Source organism: Suricata suricatta, chromosome 12 (genome assembly GCF_006229205.1).
Source record: "Suricata suricatta isolate VVHF042 chromosome 12, meerkat_22Aug2017_6uvM2_HiC, whole genome shotgun sequence".
NCBI lineage: Eukaryota > Metazoa > Chordata > Mammalia > Carnivora > Herpestidae > Suricata > Suricata suricatta.
The window spans coordinates 2,979,722-2,992,922 of NC_043711.1; the positions used below are offsets into that span (position 1 = coordinate 2,979,722).

General features: G+C 60.4%; 2 protein-coding genes across 7 annotated transcripts in view; both read right to left on the reverse strand.

The window, feature by feature from the left end:
• Positions 1-5,823, reverse strand: part of PLIN5 (perilipin 5) — a 7,013-nt gene extending 1,190 nt beyond the window's left edge. The window contains exons 1-8 of one of the 6 annotated variants that reach the window (XM_029917198.1): positions 5,475-5,653; positions 5,270-5,321; positions 4,906-4,981; positions 4,182-4,377; positions 3,515-3,597; positions 3,014-3,188; positions 1,644-1,843; positions 121-237 (exon numbers count right to left, since the gene is read on the reverse strand). In XM_029917198.1, coding sequence (XP_029773058.1) covers positions 121-237; positions 1,644-1,843; positions 3,014-3,188; positions 3,515-3,597; positions 4,182-4,377; positions 4,906-4,980 — 846 coding nt within the window. In that variant the 5' untranslated portion in view covers position 4,981; positions 5,270-5,321; positions 5,475-5,653. Of the gene's footprint in view, positions 1-120; positions 238-1,643; positions 1,844-3,013; positions 3,189-3,514; positions 3,598-4,181; positions 4,378-4,905; positions 5,085-5,269; positions 5,370-5,474; positions 5,654-5,730 lie in introns of those variants that run through there. The other 5 variants (XM_029917199.1, XM_029917200.1, XM_029917202.1 and 2 more) reach the window with 5 other exon arrangements.
• Positions 5,824-6,151: 328 nt separating this feature from the next.
• On the reverse strand, positions 6,152-8,845 carry LRG1 (leucine rich alpha-2-glycoprotein 1). The gene is made up of 2 exons (XM_029919053.1): positions 8,758-8,845; positions 6,152-8,172 (listed from the first exon to the last, which is right to left on the reverse strand). Exons 1-2 carry the CDS (start codon positions 8,787-8,789, stop codon positions 7,161-7,163), a joined length of 1,044 nt encoding a protein of 347 aa, XP_029774913.1. The 5' UTR covers positions 8,790-8,845; the 3' UTR covers positions 6,152-7,160.
• Between the last annotated feature and the right edge of the window lie 4,356 nt (positions 8,846-13,201).

Below are 13,201 nucleotides of genomic sequence, written 5' to 3' on the forward strand. Positions count from 1 at the left end.
CCCCCCCCCCCCCCCCCGCCAGCGGACACTCCCAACAGCGGACCTCAGCACTTGGTTGGAGACAGCAGGAGCCCAGCACTGCCCCTCACACCCCCGCCCACCCTCTAGCCGCCACCCTACCTGGCTACGGCGCCGCCCGTTTTCTGGCGAGCGCTGGCTCCAGTCCTCCCAGAGCTGGTGCACCTTCCCAGGGCGGGCGGGGGCAGCGGGTGTGGCCCCGCACTGCATGACATTGATCTGACGGGACAGGGATGGTGGCAGATTTGAGGGTTCGGGCCTGGATCTGGTCTCGATAAACACGTAAGGAGCACATTCTTCCCTGCAACCTTCCCCACCTGCTGATCCAGCCTGGCCAACGTGCGCATCCTCCCCTCTGCTCCTGGCCAGACCCCGGGAGACTCGTGGCTCCCCTGACGCTCAGACTCACTTCCGCCATGCTGGTCGGTCAGCTAGGCACACGCCTCCCTCCACCCTCCACCCCTGCCTGGTTCGTTCCAGTTTTCCAGAGTGGACATCTCCCTCTCCAGGAAGTCTTCCCCTCTTGCCTCTTGGCTGGGCAGATTCCACAGCACCTGATACGTTTTCCATCATGACCTTCATTCCCCTACTGCGCTATGAGCGTCCTGAGAAGGCCACTGTGCCTTCGGTACCCAGGATGGGACAGGTATTAGAAGACAAATAGACACTGTGGTCCATCTGTCCTCTGGAATATTATTTAGCCTTAAAAAGGAAGGACATTCTGACACTTGACCTTGAGGAGTTGTGCTCAGGGATAGAAACCGACTCGGGTGCTCATCGGCGCCCTCTGGTGGCCACTGGGGGTAGGACAGCCGGGGGTCCAGGATGGAGCAGGGGGACCAGGGGCGGTTTGGGGTGCTCGACCTGGGGGTGAGGAACGGGAAGGGGAGCTGTGGGCAGAGCCGGCATCCTGGTTGGTGTGGCCATTGTGGGTGCGGAGAAGCGGGTGTCTAGGGTTGCTCGTGGGTTTTGACCTGACCCCCTAAAAGAATGGAGGTTGTGACGCAGGAGAGGGCTAGGGGCTCTGAATGTATCAAGGTCAGTCAAGTGGGAACTCCCGTGGGGCGCCTGGGGGCTCAGTCCCTTAAGCTCTGACTTGGGCTCAGGTCATGGTCTCCTGGTTTGTGAGTTCGATCCCTGCATGGCGGTGAGAGCCTGTTTGGGATTCTCTCTCTCCTGCTCTCTCCACCCCTCCCCTCCTCATGCTTGTTCTCTCTCAAATTAAAAAAAAAAAAGTGGGAGCTCCTGTGCTCCTTAGGAGCAGGGAGGGACAGATAGGGACGAGCCTAGAACCTGAAAGCTGGGATGGTGGGATTGGTGGCAGGAGAACAAGGGGGGTGCCTTGTCTCTCTCCTGAACTACTTTGACTCCCTATAAATTCCAGCTCCTACTTCCTCGCCCCCCCACGCAGCCCCTTCCTGTCTCCCCGGCTGAGCCTCGACCCTCCTGAGCTTCCCCAGCCCCATGTCCCCTCTCTGCCCCAGCCTTGAACACCCCCGGCTGGAGGCAGCTGAGTCCCGCTCTGCCTCCCCCTACAGACCAGCGCAGGGCCACGTCCTGGGCTGACTCTCAGCCCGTGCTTGCTGGCCCGCACCGCGGGGCGGGAGTGGACCGAAGCATCTCACCAGCTCCAGGGTCTCCTGCAGCTGGGCCAGCGTGTCCTGGGCGTGGTGTTTCTTCTGCCTCAGTTTCCCCAGAGAGTGTTCATATGCCCGGTGGCGGAGCCGCGCCGACAGGGAGCCCAGGCGCACAAAGTAGCCCTGTTGTCTCCTCTGCTCCTCCACCGAGCCCACTTCCGGGCCCTCAGCCTCCTCCGCCAGGGCCGCTGGAGGGACGGAGCGGGGAGGGGTCAGCGCGGCCTCCCTCCATGTCTGCTCACCCTCCTTCCGCATGCACGAGCCCACGGGCTCCCAAATTTATAGCTTCCCCTTGCTAACATCAACTCATTTAACGTTCTCCAAACCCTATGACGTGGCCATTATTATTAGCCCCATTTACAGATGGGGAACACTGAGGCAAAGGGTGATGAATCCCCACGGTGTGCAAGAGGCCGGCCTGGGATTCTATCCCAGGCTCTCGTAGCCCCTCTATGAAACGGTCTGTTAAGAATATACCGCAGGGGACTCGGGGGCTTAGTTGCATAAGCGTCCAACTTGACTTTGGCTCAGGTCATGAGCTCAGGGTTTGTCAGTTCGATCCCCACATCCGGCTGTGCAGTGACGCTGGGGACCCTGCTTGGGATTCTCTTTCTCTGTCTCTCTGCCCTCCCTCATCCTCTCTCTCTCAAAATAAACTTTAAAAACTTTTAAAGAAAGGGTATAATACAAGCGCTTAGCACACAGTAGGTGCTTCATAAATGCCTCGGAGCCTTTCTGCAGAGAAGGCAGGGCATCGACATGCTCTGGTCCCCAGAAGACAAGGGGTCGAGAAGTCAGATGCCCCTGGGTTCAGAAACAAGATGTCGAAAATTGGAGCATGGTTTTTTTTTTGTTTGTTTTGCTTTTTTAAGATTTTATTGTATTACGTAGTCTCTACCCCTGAGGTGCGACTCGAACTTCCAAACCCAAGATTGAGAGTCACACGCTCCCCTGACCGGCCCGCCCGGCGCCCCGTGAGAAGGGCGGGTGTCAGGGAACCGCGTGCAGCGGCAGGTGCGGTTCAGCCCGAGTGTTCTGGTTTTGAGCACCAGCCACAGGTCAGGATTCGCAGGGCGAACTCTGTTCAAGGCATCACCGAGGCCAGGATTGCAATTGGGCAGCCGGGCAGTTTGAGACCGGGCCCTCAAGTCTCTAAGCCCCATGCATCCTTCGGGTCTATGTGGTCCGGTTTCTAGAAGGAGGTGGGTCCGGGGGGCCGTGCGAGTGCAGGGGGTGCTGGGCCTGGGCTCCCGCTCTGTGCATTTCCTGTGGAACTGCTGTGCGGCCCTGGGAGAGTCCCAGGCCTCTCTGATCCGTAACCTCCCGGGTTGGGGCCGGGTAGGTGCGGGTGGCCTCACCGAGCTCGTCCTCAGTCATGGGCAGGAAGTGGTCCACCAGCTCCTCCGACTTGCCCAGCACGACGTCCACGGCGTGGCTCACCGAGCGCTTCAGGTCCACACTCCAGCGCCGGCTCCGCCGGGCCAGGTCCGTCACGCCGCTGGCCACCGTGTCCTTGGCCGAGGTCACCACCTGCTGGGAGGGGTCCCCTTCCAGGTTTTGGCTCCCTTCCCTTCCCCCAGCCTCTGGGGGCTGGGTGTCCAGGGTCCCTGGCCCTTCCTGGCGCTGGGCCTGGATTTCCCCTCGATAACACGGGGAAAAGGAAGAGTGCCCCCTCACAGGGTCCTTGAAGGGGCCGAGTTTAGTGAGCACATGTTAAGTGCTCAGTAAACTCAGGTGCTGATGATGTGAATCTGGCTGGTGTTTTCTGAGTTGGACCCAAACGGCACAGCCTCTGGCGGGTCCCGGGGACGACGCCTTGCTCCCTCCCACCCCCTGCTCCCCCTGGGTGCCCGCGGTACCGTCTCCGAAGGCTGCTGGAGAAACGGAAACTTCTCCTCCAGCCTGTCCAGGCCCCTGCAGGCGAGACTGTTCATGGTGGCCACTGGAGGGGAGAGACAGGGAGTGAGGGAGAGAGCGGGGAGAGGGAGACGCGGGGAGAGGGAGAGGAGGCCTGGGCCACCCTGCGAGGGGCCGGGGGCGGGGACCCTGGGCGCGTGGGTGTGTCACCAGGCCGGGCCCACCTCCGCTGCCCTCTCTGCCTCAGCCCTGCCAGCCGGCTGCTGCCAGCACCGAGGTGACTCCTCGCCCGTGGCCGGCTCAGATGCTTCAGCGAGCAGGCTCAAGGTCACGCACACCGGCTGAGCAGGAGGCGGGCAGGCCTTGAGCTGAGACCCCGAGGTGGCCCCTTCCTCCATCAGACCGGAGACCAAGGATCTTGTGCCCCCGGCCCCCCATCAGCTTGGACCCCTCAGTTGCTCACAGGAGTCTGGGAGACGTGGGCACAGGCCACATGGAGGCAAGGACAGAGACATACCCGGGAGGGAGATACCGGAGGTGTGTGTGTGTGTGTCAGGCCACTGAATGAGGGGGGACATCGATTCACAGAAGGAGGGCGCCCCGAGGAGACAGCCAAGGGCGGAGGACCCGGAGACGGAACCACAGGGCGCGGGGACGCGGGGGACTCACGCTGGGGCTGCAGGTGACTGAGCAGCGGCCGGGCGCGGGCCAGGGCGCAGGCGGTCAGGCCGCACACGCAGTGCTCCGCCAGGCGGCAGGCGGAGCCCAGCAGCGGGTGCCTGTCCTTGGCGGCACCGTAAGCCTCCGAGACGGCGGAGCAGGTGGTCCTGACTAGGGGCAGGGCCGCCACGCGCCGCACCACGTTCTGCGGGAAGAGGTGGTCTCAGAGGGGCCCGCGGGGGTGTGGGGAGCTCGGCCGCCCCTCGGTCCGCTGCCCTACTCTGGGCCGGGATGAGGGGCGAACGAGGGGGCTGGGGGACTGCACTTGGGGCTTCAGCCTCCCCATCTGTAAAATGGGTTTCTAGAGCTGGGAGAGTCTAGGAGCCACTGAAGTGCTTGGAACGGGACCCGAGCAGAGCGTGTGCTGTCATCGCTGTCATTTGTGCTGCTGGGTTGAGGGGGCCCAGACGGTGGGCACAGAGATGGAGGCCGACTGGGACCCCGAGGTGGGGGAGGGGCAGCGGGGTGCGGCTGCAGACACGCTCCCTGCCCCGGGCGTCCCTGCGCCCCTCTGGGAAATGGGTAGGATGTGCTGCCATCCCCCCCACCCCCGCCGCCCCTCCCCAAGGTCCAGCAAGCATGGGAGGGAGTCCCTGGTCTGACACTGTCCCAGGAGGGACGGTCCCCCCACCCCTCCCTGTGCCCCTGCTGCCCGGGCGGAGCAGCCCCTCACCTGCGGGTCCGGCTCCCACAGGCTGGTTCTGGGGGGCTGCCCAGTCTCTTCTTCTGACATGCTGGCTGCAGACATCCTGAGGGGCAGGGCCGGGTGAGAGGGGCTGCCACACACCCCTGCCCAGGCCTTGGGCTCTGTCCCGCTGGCCAAGTGTTGTTCCCTCTTCGGGCCTCAGTTTCCTCAAAACAGAGTTGTGATTGCACCCTACCGCACAGCGTCATGAGGGACACAGACAATTCATGCACGGGGTCTGCACCCACTGGGTGCACCCGGAGGGCGGAGGGCCTCCGGCAAGGTGGGCACATAAGGGTTCAAAGCATGGGCTCTGGAAACAGAAAGACTTGGGTTCAAATCCTGCCATTACCTGCTGCGTGACTTTGGGCAAGTGCCTTCACCTCTCTGAGCTCTTTCCTCTTCTGCAAAGGAGAAGAGGTCCCTCTTGCTTCCGGGCACCCCCCAACTCACCCTCACCACGCGCCCCCCAGAACTGCACCACCAGCCCCTGCAGCAGTGGAGGTGCTAACTTCGGATTCCCAATAAACCTACAGACTACAGGGAAACTGAGGCACCTGGAGGGGAGGTCCATGCTGTTTCCACCACCACTCATCCAAGCAGGCTCAGAGTGGGGAGTCGGACCCGAGTCTCCTCGCCCGAGGTTCTTCCCTTCTCCCCTCGTTGTGGCCTCAGAGCCCTGGTGGCCGCCCAACTGGGTCCTGAACTTGAGCCAACTGGGCCAAGGGTCTCAGCCACCTGCTCCAGCCCTTCACCCCCTGCCCTCTCCCGCCGCTGGATCCGCTCCCGCCCACCCGATCGGGAGCCCCGAACCTGCGGGGGTCTCCGGGTCGCCCTCCACGCGGCACTCACCCGGGCGCGCGCAGCTAGAGCCCCCGAGCGTAGCGGCCGACCCCAGACTCTGGGGCCCAAGCTCCGCCCACCGCCGGGCCCGCCCGCCTTATAGCCTCTCGGGGGGCGGGGCCTTTGGGTACTAACCAATGGGGAAAGGCCGTGCGGAGGCGGGCCCCGGGGGCGGGGCTCCAACCCACTCAGCCCACCTCCCCACCTCCCCGTGCTTCTCTGGGGTTCCCGGTGCGCTCAGCGGTTGTCATAGTAACTTGGGGACGCTGGATGTCCCAGGATTGGACTACTTCTGTTGGCCAGGTTTGGCCACCTGTCACCCTGCCGTTGCCACGAAGACAGTGGAGGATGATCACAGCCCCCACCACCTCACCGAAGAGTGACCTTGGGCAAGTCTTCAGGGTGTTTTTATTTAGAAAAATCTGTCATTGAACTCAGCCAAGATTCAGGCCGGCCCATTCCCTTGGGTCCTCATTATACAGATGAGCGAACTGAGGGATCCGATTCAAACCCCTCTCCGGCAGACTCCAGGCCCCTCCCTGGTTTTCCTAATCATGCCTGGAATGATTGCCAACGACCATCCTTCCAGGGACTGGGCATGCCCCAAACACTCAGGGGTCCCCCAAATCTGACTCGGGGGCTCCAGCACTGTGTCAGGAGGTGGCTCAAGGTTCCCTCCAGTTGGGAGCACACAGCCTTCAGCTCCACCCAGCCTGCCCTGGGTGGCTCTCCCCCTGGGTTGTCAGCGGCCAGCATGATGAACTGTTTGGAGCCCTGAAGCAATCTGGTTTAATTTAAACCTTCCCCAGGACACAAGCTGTGGCAGGAATCCGCCGGTAAAATGACACTCTGGGCAGCGGTCAGGGTTTTATTTGCAGTTAAATCCTGGGGGGGGAGAAGCCACAGGCCATCAGATCCCAACTGCAATCCCTTTGGAAGCTCAGGTCCTGCGCCCCCAGGCCCTTCTCCTTCCTCCATAAGACCCAGGAAATCAACTTGGGGGATATTTGGAGCACAGTGAATTCTAGTTCGCCCAATTCCTTTCACAGTTATTTATTAACCCCCCAGTTCTGACCCCAAGCTGGGTGATGCTGGCCACAAGGCAACCAGGCCCCAGGCCCTGCGTTCGGAGAGCCCCTCACAGCAGGGGAGACAGAGCCAGACACAGACAACCCCAGTGTGGCCAGGGCTGGGCCAGAGGGAGGCCGAGCAGGCTGAGGGCTCCTGGAGACCCAGGGATCTGGAAAACAGGGAAAGGCTTTCTTGGAAGAGGGTCCGAGGAGGCCAGAGAGCCCGAGGTATGTTTGGGGCGGCTCGGGCCAGCGGGCCCACCTGGCAGCTCTGGAGAGCTGAAGGGGAGTTCTCTGCTAGGTCGTAGGCCGTGGGCTCCCAGGCCAGGCTCAGTGGGCCTCGGCCGCTGCCAGGAGCATCTGGCCCTTAAAGGCTTCGGGCCCAGCGCAGCGCGTCGCGTTCTGAGAGAACATCTTGTCTTTGTTGGCCTCAAGCCACCCACAGAGGTCTTCCAGGTCCCCGTCACAGACCCAGGGGTTTCCAGAGATGTCGAAGCCGTCCTCCATGTCCCAGGCGGGCCGCCCCAGGGCCGCCCAGAGCCCCTTGGGCACACCGGTCAGCAAGTTGTTGGAGAGGTCCAGCATGTCCAGCTGCCGCAGCCCCTGGAAGGCGCCGGCCTCCACGGTGGCCAGCTTGTTGTCATTCAGGAAAAGGTAGCGAAGGTCCGGCTGGGGGGCCAGGAGCCCCTCTCCGAGCACCTGCAGTCTGTTGCCTTCCAGATGCAGCCTTTCCAACCGCAGGGGGCCTTTCAGAAGGTCTGGGGGCAAAGCCTTCAGCTGGTTATTGCTGAGGTCGAGAACGCGCAGGGAGGTGACGTTGGCCAGCAGCCCCGGGGGCAGGGTCTGGAGGCGGTTGTCAGACAGGTCCAGATGCTCTAGGGCTTTCAGACCCTGCAGCCACGAGGGCTCCAGGCCCTCCAGCCGGTTCTCCTTCAGCACCAGGGTGTGGAGAGCAGCCAAGGCCGCGAAGAGGCCAGGGGGCAGGCGGGTCAGGGCGTTGCGGGTCAAGTCCAGCACCTCCAGCCGAGGCACAGGCACCAGGAACTCGGGCGGGAGGCTGCCCAGCTGGTTGCTGGAGAGGTGCAGCTCCTGGAGGCGAGCGAGGCCCTGGAGGGTGTCGTCCGGCAGCTGCGTGAGGTTGAAGAACTCCACCGCCAGGTAAGCGGTGTCAGCTGGGAAGCGGCGGGGGATTCGGGCTGGGGGGTGGCAGGAGATGGAGCTGCCGTTAACGGAATGGGACACCAAGCACGAGGTGGGTTTGGGGGTGACCTCCTGGGCTGAGGCCATAGATAGCAGCAGCAGGAACAGCGTTCTGGAAAGCTGGGAGCTCAGGCCTCCGGGGCTGCAGACAAGGACAGAAGATACACCCAGCTTGGTGAAAACGTCCCTGGAATCAGCCGCCTGGTTCCTGAGTCTACTTCCACACCCCAGGGACCGTGCCACCTCACTGGTCCCCGGGACTAGCGCAGTCTTGTCCTGCTCTTCTCCTGGCTTGCACCCTCACCCCCAACAGCTGCCAGAGGGGTACCTGTGGTTCCAGAGAGAAGTGAACTCTCTGAAAACTGAGTTTCCCAGTCTGACCCATAAATGTCACCCCTCCCCATTGCCAGCCTAGCCCCAAGGGGTTGTTAATTATTTAGTCAAATTTGCTAATTCCTTCTGTTCTAGCTTGTTTTCTGGGTCATTTCTTATCTCCCTGGCTCCCTATTTTGAAGCCAGAGGCAGCGAACTCCTACTTGTCCTGCAAAGCCCCAGCTTCGATGCTCCTTTTTCCCTGAAGCTTTCTCTTCTCTAACTTTCCCAAGATTTCCCCTCTGGAATCTTCCTCTTTCTGCTCAGCCCTGGCCAAACAAAGTTAAGTCCAGGTCCATCTTGCTCCCAAGTGCTCGCGGGCAACCCAGGGCTCCAAAGGGGTGGGGGGACTCACCTGAGCTTTTGCTCTGACCTCCAAGAAGACATGATGGCCTCTCTCTTCCACGTGGCGAGGGAGCCTTATACCTACGGGACTGGGGGCAGGGCCACCCGCCACAGGGAAGTCCTCACCCACATTCTGTTCCCGTTAGCGGCTGGACCTGAGCCAGGCAGGGGGAGGGGAGCGGTCAGGAGTGCAGAATTGCTTCCTGGCACTGGGAGCCCAGCAGGGGAGCTGCCTGCCCCCTTCTCTGCCTTCTTCTACCTGGTTTTTCATCCCCCTGATTCCTGCTTTTGGGGAGTCAGTACCCCAGAGTCTCTGGGGCTCACTCCTCACTTCCCCCAATCCAGGAATCCAGGGTCAAGGTTGCAAGGCTCCATTCCTGGGGGCGTGGGGGGTAGGGACAGCTCTTTAAGCAAGAGAGACTCTGCGATAAATTTGAGGAACCAGGAAGCTCAGTGGGAGGAAACAAAGAGTACTCACCTTGAATTCATAACATTTTGTTCTTGACTTTTTTTTAGTGCAATAACCTCTGTGGTGTGTTTTTTTTTTTAATAGCAAGAGACAGAGTGCAAGCAGGAGTAAGGGGCAGAGAGAGAGACAGAGAGAGAGTCCCAAGTAGGCCCCACGCTTATCACAGAGACTGACTTGGGGCTCAATCCCACAACGATGAGATCTTGACCTGAGTCGAAATTAAGAGATGTTTAACGGACTGAGCCCCTCAGGCACCCCCAAGTGAAATAATTTTTAAAAAATAGAATTCAAAAGTCAGTGATGCCCAAAGTCTCCACAGTCTTTGAACAAGGGCCTGGGAGGGACTAGACCATGCTCTAGCTCCCAGCTCTAAAGAAACTGCTTCGTTTTGTGATCTTCGGCGAGCAGTTTAACCTTTCTTGGCCTCAGTTTCCACATCTGTGAAGTGGAACTCAGTCTCCAAGGGCCCCTTCTGTTCTTTGTGCTGTTTGTTTTGGGTCCCCCTCTTTCCCTAGGAAAGGCATCCGGAAGCTACGAATTTCCCTTGGAGAACTGCTTTGGCTGCATCTCACAGGTTTGGCTATGCAACACTTTCATTTTGTTGGGTTAACTTTAAACGCACCCAGGGCTTCTGTCACGCCGGGCCATGGCCCAGTCTCTTCCCAGCCCAATCTCTGAAGAGTTTAGTCTCTGTCGAGCCATGGGAACAAATATGAGTTCTGTCTTGTGAGCACAGAAGTTCAGAGACGCATGTGCAAGCTGACCGTGACAGGCATAGAGAAAGACGGGCGAATATCCTCGTGAATACACAGACACAGGCACAACACAGAGACACAGACAAGGCAGGATATTCTAACAGACCCGTTGAGATGGACGCACCGAAACAGATATGCACATAAGAGGCAAAGGACCTGAATAACAGTTTCCCAAGGAAGACATATCTTTGGCCAACAGGTACTTGAAAGGTGCTTAGCCTCGTGCATCCACAGGGAAACGCAAATCAAAACCACAATGAGATACCACCGGACACCTGTCAGAATGGCTATGATCAAAAAGAAGGGGCGCCTGGGTGGCTGAGTCAGTTTAGCATCCATCTTCAGCTCAGGTCATGATCTCACGGTTCATGAGTTCAAGTCCCGTGTCAGGCTCTGTGCTGACGGCTCGGAGCCTGGAGCCTGCTTCAGATTCTGTGTCTCCGTCTCTCTTTGCCCCTCCCCACCTCAAGCTCTGTCTCTGTCCTGTCTCAATAAATAAACGTTAAAAAAAGTAAAAAAAAGAAAATTGCTGAGATCTTTTAAAAAATTTTTTCTTTATTTTGAGAGAGTGGGTGAAGGGCAGAGAGAAGGAGAGAGAGAATCCCAAGTAGGCTCTGCGCCGTCAGGGCAGAGCCCCGTGAGGGGTTCAAACCCACAACCATGGGATCATGACCGAGCTGAAATCAAGAGTTGGACGCTTAACAGACTGAGCCACCAGGGCGCCCGGTGGGCAAGTAGATCTTAAATGTTCCCATCATACATATAGATATGCATGCACGCGTGCGTGCACGCGCACACACACACACAAGTACGTGAAGTAATGGAGGTGTTAACCTTACTGTGGTAATCAGGGCGTGATATCGGTGTGCATCAAGTCACTGAGGTGCACACCTGAGTCTTACACCATGTGGTACACCAGACCTCTCTCCGTGAGGCTGAAGAAATAGACACACGCGGTTCACAGGGAGCTCAGGGGTGTCATCCTGGTGCGTTGCGTTTGTGTGTTACGCCGACTGTCTCCCCGGGGCCAAGGGGGAACCAGATCTGTCTTGTCCACTGCTCCATCCCCAGAGCCCAGCACACAGTAGGCGCTTCATGGGAAGTGGGCGGGAAGGAAGGGATGTGAACTGTAAAGGCGAAACGCCACAGAGATCTACCTTTTAAAGTACAATCAGAGCTCACCACAGACGGCTCCCTGTCCCACTTACAATAAACTCCATCAGGCTGGGGGGAGGGGGGTAGGGAGTTAATGTTTAACAGAGATAGGGTTTTAGTTTGGAAAGATGCGAAAGTTCTGGAGACAGATGGTGGGGATGGGCGCCCAACAGTGTGAACAGAGTTCATGCCACCGAACTGTGCGCTTAACAAAAAATGTTAATGTTTATTTTTGAGAGAGAGAGAGAGAGAGAGAGAGAGAGAGAGAATAAACAGGGAAGGGGCAGGGAGAGAGGGAGACAGAATCCAAAGCAGGCTGCAGACTCTGAGCTGTCAGAACGCAGCCGATGCTGGGCTCGAACCCACAGGCCTTGAGATCATGACCTGAGCCAAAGTCAGATGCTTAACCGACTGAGCCACCCAGGCGCCCCTGAACTGTGCATTTGAATTCATGTAGATGTATGTGGATTTCACAATAAAAAAATTTTTTTTTACGCTCCTCAGCAGTGCGGCCTGCCTGCCCGGAGCCCTGGCCCTCCTCTGCCTCCTCAGGGGCACCTGCTCCTGGCCCCGCCCCTCCCCGTGTTGCCGCCCCGCCCTTCCTCCAAGCTTGTCCCCACGTCCCACACCGCTCCTCTGCCGCACACCTGCTATCTCACTCCTCACACCTCAAGTGTCACCTCGACAGGCCCTCCTTGAGCACCTCCCACGGCGCCGCACACCGTCACCCCCTTCCTAGCACATGACCTGGCGTTTCCCCACTGCACACGTCACTCCTTCAAATCCAGCCCTAATTTACGGGCACTGCCGGTGTCCTCAACTAGGCTCGTACTCCACCAGGACAGGGATCTTTGTTCCCCAACGGTGCCCGGCATACAGCAGGTGCACAGTATTTGCGCAAGAATGAATCAGAAACTGGCCCCATCCAGGGGAAGATGCCCCCGTTCCCACACCCAGCTCCCCAGAATTCTGGTTGGCGCCAGGAGGGGCCCAGGGGCCCCCGACCCCCACCAGGCAAGCCGGTGGCCCACCCCCGGGGGACCGAGCAGAGCCAGAACCTTCAGGCCGGTGGTTGTAAACAGTTTTATTGACGGGGAGGGGGCTGGGGGAGGCAAACCCCAGAGAGGGTCCAGGACTCAGCCGGCCACTCAGCTGGCATGCATGGTCAGCTGGAGGTCAAAGGGGAGGTCACGAGAGGACGGGTGGCATGGGACCCTCTGACCACCCTGGGGCCGTATTTACAGTGGGGCCCGCCCGCCTTCCCCGCCCCCAGACCACCAAGCCCTTTGGACGGCTGCTGCCAGTGTGACTTCTGGGCAGGCCCCCCCCCTGCCCGAAACCCCTGCTTGTCTCCCCTCAAACTCCTAACCGGCATCTCGGAGGCCCCCCGGCCTTCTGGAAGCCCCGCGCCGGCTCAACCAACATCCCGGGCGGCTGGGGCCACCGCCTCGCACACGGACACATACACTGCACGCGCGGCCCGCCCCGACACAGACACACACACACGCGCGCCGGCAGCAGCCCTCATGGGCACACACGCACACACACCTCCCTCCCAGTCCTGGCCCCTTGCACACGCGCACACACACCCACACACGCCAGGAGCCTGGGTTGAGGAGGGGCCTGGGGGGAGGGGGGTGGGGTGGGGGTGGGGAGCTCGGGTGGCACATACGGCCCCTCCCCATCCCGCCGCCTCCAAGCGCCCCGCCCTCCCCCCTTCTCCCACGCCCGGCTGCCACCCCAGGACCGGAGTTGTGCAATTGGATAGAAATCTGCAAAAGAAACGCCCCTTGGAAAACAAACCCAAATCCACGCGCAGAAGGTCAACCTCAAATCCATAGCACGTTCCTCCCGCCCCCCCACCCCCAAAACCGCCTCAGTGTCCCGCGGCCCCGGGTGCCGGCGGGGCGGGGCGGACGGGGGGGCCGGGCTCGTTGTGCTTCCGTGTGGCCGAGGGGCCCCCTCCCCACGCGGGCGGGGCGGCGGGCGGGGGTCTTGAGCACCCAACGGAGCTGGGGCCGGCTCTCTCGCTCCTGGTTCCCGTGGCTGGCACCGCCGAGGCGTCGGGCCCCGGC

Excerpts from the sequence above, each read along its gene's own strand:
- LRG1 (XM_029919053.1), bottom strand. The coding sequence starts at position 8,789 with ATGTCTTCTTGGAGGTCAGAGCAAAAGCTCAG. Across the intron at positions 8,173-8,757 it reads AGGTCAGAGCAAAAGCTCAG|CCCCGGAGGCCTGAGCTCCC; the intron begins GTGAGTCCCCCC and ends CCTTGTCTGCAG.